The sequence below is a fragment of the Paramisgurnus dabryanus genome, chromosome 1 (genome assembly GCF_030506205.2).
Source record: "Paramisgurnus dabryanus chromosome 1, PD_genome_1.1, whole genome shotgun sequence".
In the NCBI taxonomy this organism is placed as follows: Eukaryota; Metazoa; Chordata; class Actinopteri; order Cypriniformes; family Cobitidae; genus Paramisgurnus; species Paramisgurnus dabryanus.
Genome location: NC_133337.1, coordinates 49,429,426 through 49,441,990, shown reverse-complemented (window position 1 = coordinate 49,441,990; position 12,565 = coordinate 49,429,426). Strand labels below are relative to the sequence as shown.

The 12,565-nt window shown below is 40.5% G+C and overlaps 1 protein-coding gene across 24 annotated transcripts in view; it reads right to left on the bottom strand.

Moving 5' to 3' along the window:
- Nucleotides 1-12,565, bottom strand: part of tcf7l2 (transcription factor 7 like 2) — a 99,977-nt gene that overhangs the window by 45,914 nt on the left and 41,498 nt on the right. For 16 of the 24 annotated variants that reach the window (XR_010530779.2, XR_010530778.2, XM_065262865.2 and 13 more), the window contains exon 5: nucleotides 8,485-8,544. The exons of the other annotated variants lie outside the window; for them this stretch is intronic. Coding sequence is in view for 14 of the 16 variants with exons in the window: in XM_065262865.2 (XP_065118937.1) it covers nucleotides 8,485-8,544 (60 nt within the window). In the remaining 2 variants the exon portion in view is untranslated. The remainder of the gene's footprint in view (nucleotides 1-8,484; nucleotides 8,545-12,565) is intronic. 24 annotated transcript variants of the gene reach the window in all.

The window sequence follows — 12,565 nt, the reverse complement described above, 5'->3', positions numbered from 1 at the left end:
GTCAGTGGTTAGTGAGGTTTATTAGTTAATTTTTTCTGCCATAAAAATCTCCATATCTTGTATATACACGAGGTAATGTCGAACTGGTTTTAAATGCAAGATGTCTTATGTAAACTCTTCCTAAGAGATGCGTTTGACTGCGGTCAGGTGACCCAGAAAGCAGCCTAATTATAAAGGGCTTTCTCAACACGCATTAGTCGACTAGTCGCCCACTTAATAGAGTACAAATATGTAGTTTTCTACATCCCTAGTGTATACAAACCCACTCACAGGTCATATATCGTCTGTCTGACGCTATGATTAAGGAATTCCGCTCTGAGGTCTCATAAAACAACCGCTCCGCCATAGTCGGATCTTGTGCCTTCCCAACACAGGGTGGAGACAACACAAGAAAAGTTCCAATTTAGGACACAAAGGAGGGGAAATAAAAAAGGGGATAAAAAGGAGGAGCAGGAACAAGCACGGATTGCGGTGACATCCCGGATTTTCCTTGTTCCCATCAAGGGTAAAGGAGAATGAAAAAATCAGTTGTGTGAGGAAAAATGTCTTGTTATGGAGGAACGGAGCATGTCGCAGATAAGAGCAGGCCGGTGTTCAAAGGGACACAGGCCAGTGAAGCGCACGCTCCTTTTCTCCACACCGCCGCACTGTCCTTAATGAGCCTCCCAATAAAGCTTCGTCTCCATGTATCCTGTCCGCGGACGGCACGCCTGTCTCACTTCAATCATGACCCGACATTTTATTCAAATCAGTACACTGGGGCCTGCAACACTGATCTCAGATAGATGTTATGTATACTAAAGCTCAGTGGTAGAGCATTGCATTTGCAGCACAAAAGGTCATGGGTTCAAACCCAGGGAACACAAATATGGATATGAAAATGTATAGCTGGTAATGCATGTCGCTTTGGATAAAACATCTGCAATCTGCATAAAATGTGTATATAACTAGGGATGCACCGATACCGATAATGGTATCGGGTATCGGCCTCGATACCAGATTTTCTAAAGTACTCGTACTCATTAAAAGTCCCCCGATACCAGGGATCGATACCACGGTCTGAGAAATGTCTATGTTTGAGCGGCGTGTAAGGGGTTAATGCCTCGTGTTGTCCAAAGAGGCAAAGTTTACAACAAACTGGAAAACTAGTCCCTTGTTTTTTTGTTAAATTATACGACTAAAGCTGTTACCTGTAAATTTAAATCATGTTTTTTATTAAGTACTCGGTATCGGCAAGTACTGAAATGCAAGTACTCCTACTTGTATTCCATAAAAGGGGTATCGGTGCATCCCTATATATAACTAAATATATTTAGCCACTAGTTGCGTTTAATTTTATGCAAGAAGGTCCATAATACAGTGGTTCCTTAAACTTGGGGGAAAATACGGCTACTAACCATCAGCATTGCATTGTGTCATTTAATATTTTTTAATTCAAATTCAAGCTTTAGAAGTTTTATGTCATGATTTTTTTTTTGGGGGGGGTGGGCGCAAAAGGAAGCATCCTAAATAAGGGGGGTGCATGGCGGAAAGTTGTAGAACCACTGTCATAATATCTGGAGAAGTGATCAGTATTCATATTGATCTCGATAGCACTTCCTAGGTAAGTGCATAAGCCCATTAAAGTACAATTTATGGTCTAAAATCTAAGATGTAAATTTAATTTGACTAATATCCTATAAGTCATAGGAAAATTACATCATGACAACACTGAGCTGTAAGAAAATATAATTTGTAAGTTTTTAAAAGGCATCCAAAATTATCAAAAAACATGCACTTTTTTCTTATAATATCTGCGAATCATACATTAACTGCAAAAAAACTTTTTTTCAGAATACATGGCTACTTTTGATTCTCCAACTATTTGCTACCCTGATGGTGCAGTTCCTGTATCCTCCAGTAGGGGGTAACAAGCCTAACCTTAACCCCTTGTTTATATTTTAGCAAGTTTATTGACAAAGACAGTATAGACAAAGCAAACTTATCAGAAAGAAAGGGAGAATTGGATAGTTACAGACTGGACTTAAACATGTACCACCCACTCAGCACCAAGGTTCAACAGGTCAGGTCACATGTGCAAAAAACCGCTACACCAAAACTTTACCTCAGCCTCAGGTTAAAAATGCATGAAGCTTAACTTTACCTTTCAGCGGCTAATATAATATAAATGTATTACTTATTTCAAAATGCCCTCTCATTTCTTATGGTCAGTATAGTGACAGACTCACCTGTTTATGTCAGGACTGCCCAGTTAGCTGCCCGTCATAAATTAAGACTACATATCTCCACAGGAAGACATTCCACTCATATCTAAAAGTACACTAAATAAATGATAAAGAGGGCATGTGCACACCTGCAACTGCATGCGAGAACAAGACCAATTTACCTCACTGAATCATTCAACTAAAAACAAGGCAAACTAAAAAGACACAATAAAAGCAAAGACATTTGAGGAAAACTATCATCTTTTTCTTTTTAAAGCCATAATGGAGACAGAAAACTTGTCTCTCAGCACACTTACTGTGCAGAGACATCAAAAACCAAACAAATAAACAGCAGAAGAAAAAAGCTGAGATGAGCTAAATCAAATAAATTGGAAGTTCATCTCACAGAGGCCAAAACAAAGCACATCTGAAAACAATCGAGAGCGAGAGGACAACGCAAAAACTGCTCCAGAAATAAAATCCCTGTTGCTTTTTCATTGAGGGCTATGAAAGTAAATGCGATTCAGACTAGCTTTAGTGCTCCCAGGATGGGGGTTTCAGAGGCCAATACACAGGCACACCTAAAGAGGGAAGGTGTTAAACTTTAACTGTCACTGCATATTCAGCCACAACAATAAATTGTTCTTTGCAAATGTCAGTTTCACCCCTCCCCAACTCTTTTCCTTCTCTCCCCCTTTGACACAGCTCACAGCACATACACACAAAACATGTGCGCCTGGTGCTCTCATGAATCTCACCACATCGTGTGGCCAAAACCGTCTGGCCTGTAAAGCAGTCAGAGATTGCGTCTGAAGCACGAGGGATTTGGTCCAACCTAAACAATGGATTAGGAAAGGAACGTGCTGCGGGACACTCTGCTGCTATTTCGACAGTCGCTACCTTTACGCGCTCGACGGCCAAGTTCCACACAGAGAAATTCCCAAACGCAAATTCACATAAACGCAAACTTGACGAAACAGACTATTCATTTTCACTTCAGTCAAATTACCGCATGAATATATCTGGGCTTTATGACGAAGTGCGGTGAGTGAAAGGTCCAAAGCGTGTCCAAAAAAAGCTCCGCATTCTACGGGCCACCCGAGGGACTGGGGCTAAATCACTTCAACTTCCTCTGCACAGTTCACCTAAAACTTCCTGGAAACTGAAGCATGCTCAACTGAAAATAAAGAGATAATTTCTTAAAGCAACAGTAATTACAAAAAAAATCTATGAAATGAGATTTGGAAAATACAGTGTATATTACAAGCATTTTATTGATTGAGATTATAGTTGACTAAGGCGTGGTTTCTCAGATATGGATTAGACTAGTACTAGACTAAAATAAATGTAAGAGCTGTCCAAATTGAAAACAACTTGCACTGACATATCTTAAAATACATCAGTGCCCTTTGTTTTACTCAAAATGCACACAAGTAATGTTTTAGTGTTAAATATAAAATAGTTATATTCCCTAATTAAACTAAGGCCTAGTCATGGCTTAAAGGGATAGTTCACCCAAAAAGAAAATTCTGTCATCATTTACTCTCATGTTGTTACAAATCTGTATACATTTTTTTGTTCTGATGAACATGAAGATATTTTGAGGAATGTTTGTAACCAAACCGTTCGTGGATCCCATTCACTTCCATAGTAGGAAAAAAATAATACTATTGAAGTAAATGGGGTCCGGGAATGGTTTGATTACAAACATTTCTCAAAATATCTTCCTTTGTGTTCATCCGAACAAAGAAATGTATACAGGTTTGTAACAACAAGAGAGTGAGTAAATGATGACAGAAATTTCATTTTTGGGTGAACTATCCCTTTAAGATAATCCCTGTTTGGGAAACCACCCATAAAAGTAATAAACCTGTGTGAAAATGTGATTAATGAAGTACCTATCTATCTAAAGTACCCCAGCTGTAATTGGGGCTGTACCCTTTCAAAAAGTACATCTTTGCACCTAAATGGTTCATATTAGTACCTCAGATGTACATATTGGTACCAAAAGCGTTATATTATATTAGCATCTCAAAGGCACATATTTGTACCAAATGTGTACCTAATGGTACATATTAGGACCGTACTTCCCCAGTGACAGCATGCTTGGAGGGGAGAGGTTAAATAAACAGGACTGGTGACATCACCCAAAGAGAAACGCTGATTCAGGGCAAGTTTTCATTTTGATGAAAAGCTAGCAATGAGTAACAACACAGAATCATTCACAATAAAACCAGAAGCATGACTTTTAACTTGTGCTATCTTCCCCCTTATCTCTCCTCTATCCTCCTCCTATCTCTCTCTCCCTCTTTCTACTTTCCCAAGCTACTCTATAACAGTCCTGTGAAAGGAGGTCACATATCAACTTACCAAGAGTCCCTTCTCTGACCATATGACCCCTTTAGCAGCCCACAGGGCCCCATGTCATTCCATCTCTCTCTCTCTCTCGCTGTCCCCTTCATTCAGTTCTCCTACACCACCATCCAAAACCACCCCTCCCCGTCTGCCCATATCCCGACACTAATTGGTAAATCTGTTGAGCCATAGCGCACCCAACAATAAGACACCTGGAGTTCTGTCAAAACACGTTTTCCTGTGAAATAGCCTGAAGTGCTAATACAGTACGAGTCATGGCTAACTCCAGCTCACTGCCATGCAGGAAGATCACGTGTGTGTGATGGGGTATTAAAAAAAGATCTAGCATAACATGCTTTTGAGGGGACGTATTAATGAAACATCTGATCAAAGTTGCTGTCTGGCTGTACTTGAAGCCCACAGGAAGTGCTTGTGGAAGTTTTGGCCCTGACAAAAATCCCAAACATTCTTGCAGTTCTTGTTCGGGAAACCCTCCCCTTCTCTCTTTCTTTCTCTCTCTCTCTCTCTCCCTCCCTCTCTCTCAGACGAACCGTGACGGGACAGCTACGTAAACTCCGAGTGCTAACATGGCAACGTAATGCTGTTTGGGTGAAATCATGTGCAGCTAAGCTTGAAAACCTAACCTGACATAACTGGAAATATGGAACCTGCGCATTCGCATTTTCCTGCCAGTCAGCTGATACTTTACACACAAACACATGCATATAAACTGACATTATGTAGAGATGTTGACAAACATATGGACTTAAACAATCTTTTTACCCAAATAAGTTTTTATCGCTCTCAATCACATACAAACACACACAGGGCTCTATTTTAACGATCTGAAACGCAAGTGCGAAGCGCAACGCGCAAGTGAGTTTGTGGGCGGATCTTGGGCGCTGTTGCTATTTTCCCGGCGTGAGAAATAACTCTTGCGCCGGGCGCAAATCAATAAGGGGTTGGTCTGAAGTAGGTTCATTATTCATAGGTGTGGTTTGGGCGTAACGTCAAATAAACCAATCAGAACGCTAGCCAACATTCCCTTTAAACGCAAGGGCGCAAGTTCCATGGCGGGTTGCTATTATTATGACGGATTTACCAGGCGCACGCCAGGAGCGGTTCACAGCCGAGGAGACCGACGTCCTTGTACGGGGGAATCCCACGCTTGCCAGCATAAATCGGGCACGCCGTGTAACGGGAGGTGGATCTGCCTCAGGACTTGACGCCAGCAGAGGACATCGCTGCGTCCACCCTCACCGCTGAAAGGGTTTGGGGGCTTTGAAATCGGACCCAAGAAACGCAAGCAAGGTCCAACCCCAAAGTACTCTTACAAATCAAGTTCATATACATTAAGGTTTCTTATGAAAACATTTTAATTATTATTTACATAAAATAAACGTAATACAGCCACACAACAAAGTTATGAAAATATTTTAATCGTTATTTGCATGAGAATAAATAAAAACTATCACCACAATGCTCACCACTATGATTCCCCTTATCTCGTGTATTAATATTTTTAAGTGTAACAATTTATGATTTGCAAAAATAACTGTTGCATCTGTGTAGATTAGATAAGCAAAGTGTATGCGCGTTGTGCACGCTATACATATGGTCAAGCATGCGCCCTTAAAATAGCATAATGAACCACGCGCAACGCGCCACTGACTTTAGACTAGTTTTTTTTGGTTAGTAGCGCAATTGTTTTTTGAAACTGCAAAATAGCATAAGAGATGGTTTGCGCCGCAACACGCCTCCTTTTTGCGCTGAACCGCCCAGGGAGCGCAAGTTCATTCCCTAGTTTGCTGACGTGCATCTGTGGAGGGAAAAACCCCGCTGTGCGCCGGCGCAAAATACGAATGATACATGCGTCACTGACAAAGTCAATTGCGCTGGGTGCAAGATAGGGCCCACAGTGTGTCGCTCAAGGAACTCTTCGTGAACCCTGTCAAACAAGTTCTGTCAGATACTCTTACGAAACCAAAACACCGTTCTGCCCCTACAATTAGCATTCGATGACAACAGACAAAGATTTGTAGTTTGGAGTATTGTGTTATCTGCCGGGCAATTCAATTTGCCATTTCAAAGAGTTGACAGACAGTTGTGTCAAGATGGTAAACCTTGTCCCACAAGATTTGCATGTCCCTATTAACCTTGTAGACAAGGCTAGAATTGTAAATGTCAGGTCTAAGCTAGTCGTTCTGCAGGTTTAGTACTAAGGTTAACGTTTGGAGTGTGTTGTCTAATAAAACCCAGACATTTTGCTAAATAAGGGTTACCACCTAGACGTGACCTACTTGACCCTGATTCACTGACAAATTGAGTATTCTCCCACGACAGGCCCATCCCCGTCACAGCTTCTATGGATCTAAACCCGAGGCGATAGGCTAAACAATCTGTACCCCTACTGAGCCTTGCACCACCAGTGAATTTTGGCAGACCAAGGCTACCCCCCTTCCGAATTCCACACACTGTTTGTGTCCGTCGAGGAGTGCAGGGGCGCAATTGAGACACTCAGCGTCAGTGGCCCCATGTTGCGTCACTCCGTGCCACACCAAGCTGAAGATTTACGTTCCTCCTCTCTCAGTCTCGCGGTCCTTGCAAGAGGACAATTAGAGCAGCTAGACGGCCCCGTCTCATCCGAAAATCCTTAAACTCGACCAACGCAAACCGTGTTACACACACATGCAGGCACACAAAAACACAAACCTCTCCACCTCCTAACTTCTCGCTGGCATACGTTCAACCCCAGATGCTACAAATGAAAAGCATCCTCTTCATGCCAGCTGCTTCAGAGAAAAGGAAGAGAAATCAGAGAGAAATAATCGACACTATTCCGGAAGATGCAAAAATGATTAACAACGCTGAAACGGGGCCTGCAAGCAGACAAAGATGAAGCTCGAGAGGCATTTCGGGCTGCCAGGAACCAAGAGATGCTGAATTTTACACCGCTGGAGTGGCGGTAAGGCTTTTGTGCTACACATGCAAACACTGTAAATTATAACAGGAATCCTGCAACTGACAAAAAGCTTAACGTCAAAGGCCAGCATCAGTCAATTACAGCTTAAACTAAACGCACACAAGCCAAGTCATATGTGTGTACACAAATGAAAAGCAGATCAAACCTCACTTTTTGGGAAAAAATCATTACCAGAACATAGCAGCAACCAAACAGAATCAAAAACAGCAGAACAATGCACTGTTATTTTATAACAAAATCAATTCTGATATAACTTTTTTATAGTTTTTATGTACCAGATTAAATCCAGATTAAACTAGTAGCTATACTTTGGAGCACAGTATACTCTTGATCAACCAATGCAATCTCATGGCAATTCGTATGTATTTTAAGAGTTGGCTTATTTGTATGTACACATTCGTATGTTTTTGCTTTCGCCCCGTGACGTTGGGGTTAAGGGAGGGGTTTCATTAGTTTTTTAATTATAATAATACATATTTGTACGATTTACTCGTACGAATTCATTAACCAACTCTTAAAAATAGGGTGAACATACGTGCCATTTTTCCCGGATGCGTCCTGGCCAGGATTTCAGGTTCGTCTTCTGGAAGTAGTATTTGTCGACCGCATACGTCATAGAGGATTATTATTATTATTACAGAAAAGCAATCGTTACATTTTAAGGTAAGAATGAAACTACGATTGTATGTCTTATGTTTTTAACTGATACGACAAATACAGCTTCAGGAAGACGCACCGACATCCTGGCCAGGAGGCGTTCGGGAAGAATGGCACGTATGGTCACCCTATAAAATACATACGAATTCTCGTGAGATCAGGCTGGACCAACTATCACATCCTAAAACACAGCTACCAGCTTTAGACAGATTTTCCAGCACAGTATCAATTTATTCATTGAAATACTTAATAAGCCAGCTGCAAGAAATTTTGGAGTATTCTCACCAACTGTAATTGGTGAAGAGTCAGATCTGTCTGTCCGGGGAATTCCCAGCAGAAGGGCCCCTGCAAGGCAAAGACGGACGTCCCGTGTCACAAATTGAGAACATAACACACTTAACCAGGGCATGAAGACAATGAAGGCATGACTTTTAATACCACAAAAATGTCTAGCTATGCGTCAGCCCTCTTCTTCCCTGTCACATATTTATTGAGTCTGCTTCCTCTATGTTTACAGTCTCAGGCCGCTGCAAGGCACAAGCCCATACAGGTCTAGCATAAAACACACAAAGCACGAGAGTTTGTTTGCTGTGATTTGAGGTTTTGATACTGTTAGCAAGTGTGTCAATGTGAACTGAATGAGTTTTTAAAAACATCTACATTCATTGCATAACTCCATACTTAAAATGAATCATTAATTGGTTATTTCGAAGAGAAAGTTTAGCTTTAATGTAAAATTAGTATTATCTTTACATATAATCTATCTTTAATAAAGTTGCATTTATTGTACATTTTAAGATACCTCATGCAAAAGTGATGTTAATTTGAACACAAACACACATACAGGTCATCAGTGGCCAAGGTTACATAACACATTAAGGCCAATGGGCTCTTGACCTTGACACAGGTCCCTCGTAAAAGCTTGTTGACAAAGTTTGGTTGAGAAAGTGTATTCCAGGAATGACTTTGGTGGCTGATAATGGACTACACACAAGACCACACGCTGAGAAATTGACCAAAGGTCTAGGACCAGGTTACATGTGGGGCTCTGACACAACAGACCCTGGTTTCTAAACGTCCTGTGAGGGGCAAAACAACTGCAGTGTTTACCAGTTACACACAAGGCCAGATTTACGTTATTATACAGCTTTTTTTATCAAACGAAAAACCTACAAAGTATAAAGAAGTGAATTCCAATGAAGAACTTTTTGTAGAAAAAAAAAGAGGAAAAAAGGTCCAGTGTCTTGCGGGCTGTGACACTGGGGTTCTCATTAACACTGAGGGGGCTGGGGTTTCCCAGCATGCCTCTGGTCTTCCCAGCCATTGTCAAGCCAGTCCAGGTGCACAACCATTCACAGCGGAAAAAGGGCTGCAAATTACCCCGCAAAAACTACAGGGCCCGTGCTAGCCCCAAACAACTAAAGTGTGCCTCCCATACACAGCTGGGGTCTGGGAAAAATCTACTACATACTGTATGTGCGATTTATTAGTTTTTTGTACGTTGATTTCGAAGTTTAGAAGCAACAGATATTTTAAAGTTCACCTTGTAGGCAAACTTAAGTTCTGTGAAAGCTCTGTCAAAATGTTACACATCACTTCCTAAATACTAATTACCATACAGGAACTGTATGGACGTCTCCAGCTATTTTTCAACGCTCCACCCATTCTATTCCTTCTCCTTTTTCTGGACACTGTTCCCGCGTTTTCCTGCTCATACGCATACACATACGCGCACTGATGTGGGGCCGTGTGGGGAAATGGTTAACACTCCAGCCGCCCCCCGCTGCCTATGAAAGCCCAGAAAACAATGGAGACATTGTCCAGCCTCAACAAGACTCTGAGCGAGAGGACAATGTGTGTGTGTGTGTGTGTGTGTGTGTGTGTATTAGACAGCGTGTAGCGTTGCGTATGTGGATGGCGGTGTGAACGTATCCTTATGCTGATATTTTTGAAAACATCATTACAATATTCACAACTCTTCTTATTAGAGAAGTGTTTCCAAACACTAATTAAATATGATTTAACTGATTTAATTAGAAAATTATACAAAAATATAGCGTAAACTCTAATCCTACATGTAATTTTGTAACTTTCTCATATGATAGTCGCATTGAATAAAAGCATCTGCTAAATGAATAACGAAAAATAATCTACAATGCACATGCACGCACACATTATCAATGATCTGCCCAAAATGATGGCACTGGTTTTTGGTTTTGTTACTGCTGGCTGCCAAACTCAAGAACAAAAAATGTCTAGTGTGTTCCTAAGTGAGCGGATGTTGGCTAGAATGAAGTGAAGTGAACCACACTTTATGTCATATCATGTCAAAATTTAATATATGCTTAAATAAATAGGGAATTCCATAGTAAAAAGGGAAACCAGAAACCTCCGGAAGACCAATGGACAGCTGTGTATACGTGCAGAAAGAGAATGGGAATAGGAAATTGAGTCTGTAACGAATAGTCAATGTGTCACAGATGTGTGAAAAAAACTCTTATTGTCTTGTTGCTTCCAATTACTTACTGCATGTCTACGTGAAGAGCTCGCATAACTTTCCTTGGGTTTGTCCGAATACACGCCATGCGTTTACAGTGTCTGAATTGTCATGTCTATAATACAGTTTATAAAAAGAAGAGACATTACAAATGACATGCTTTCAGTTTTGGTTTTGGGTGATGTGCTCTTTATGAGTTGTGAACAGGTAATAAATGCATGCCCACTGTGTGAGGCTAAAAGGCTTTGGAAAGCCTGCTTGGCTCTTGAGTACTTCAAACATCCTGGCACTGCCTTCTATGGGCGTGGACTGAAATGAGCGGGTCACTTCCTGTACTCTATTTATAGAGTGGTCTGGATCAGCACCTCGATGGACACATGTGACTGTCTGAAAGATACACGCGAACCAATTCTATGGCTATGTTTATTGGTTGGGATTGTTAACTGTAGTTAATGGAGACTCTCTGGTTGTCCTGTTTAAACAACTGGTTATAGGAACGGCTACAAACACTGAATAACTAATGAATTACTAAAGGCAAGCCCGTTGTCTATTCTTATGACAGCCATAAATAACACCTGTTGCCAAAGTGACAGTAAATAGCAAAGATCGCTATTCCAATAATTGGAAAAGTCATAGTGATAATAACTGAAAAAATGTGTATGTTATTTAAAGGGGACATTTCACAAGACTTTACAAAGATGTAAAATAAATCTTTGGTGTTTCCAGAGTAGGCATGGGCCGATTACCGGTTTCAAGGTATACCGAGGTTTAAAACAGTCAAGGTTTCAAAACCACTAAAATGTTCTGTGATACCGTCTCCAAGGTATGAGCTGTGTTTATACAAAATTCATTAAATCATGAAGTCATGTGATTGATTTGATGTTTACATTTAATATATATTACGAAAATATTATATATGTTTTGAAAGCATATTATAATTTAAAGGCTTTATTGTACCTGGCATTTGAAAATAACACATTTTAGTGTTGCAAGGGCAATACCGCAACACCGTGAAACCGTGGTATTTTGGCTAAAGGTTATCATACCGCCAGAATCTTATACCGGCCCATGCCTATTCCAGAGTACATATGTGATGTTTTAGCTCAAAATACCATATCAATAATTTATAATAGCATGTTAAAATTGCCACTTTTGTAGGTGTGAGCAAAAATGTGTCCTTTTAAATGCAAATGAGCTGATCTCTGCACTAAATGGTGGTGGCGTGGTTGAATAGTGCAGATTAAGGGGCGGTATTATCCCCTTCTGACATCACAGAGGGAGCCAAATTTCAATGACCTATTTTTTCACATTCTTGCAGAGAACGGTTTACCAAAACTAATTTACTGGGTTGATCTTTTTCAGGTTTTCTAGGTTGATACAAGCACTGGGGACCCAATTATAGCACTTAAACATGGAAAAAGTCAGATTTTAACAAAAAAGTTAAATTGAGGTGCGAGTTACTTATCTAAATGGGACTTTGGTACAGAGCACAGAATTTGAGATTAAACCTCAAAAATCGAATGTCAAAAGTGGATCTAAAAGGACAGGCCAAGCAACTTATTTGTAAAAAACAACCAAGTGAATCACTTTGGTTACACTACATAATATATACGCAACCCATGATTAAGTAAAATATGGACAACAAACCCAACTGATGGATAAAATTAACGAAGAAAATGTCCATATTTCACCCAACATAGCTTGAAACAACCCAGCATGGTTAAATTGGGAAGGATTGGGTCTATATTGTACCCAATCATGGATTAAAACAGTCCGCAAAAACAGCATTGCAAAATAAGACTAACATTGTATACTGCTGTTTGAACTAAGCCAACATGAACACCTTATTTTATTATCTATCAACTTTTT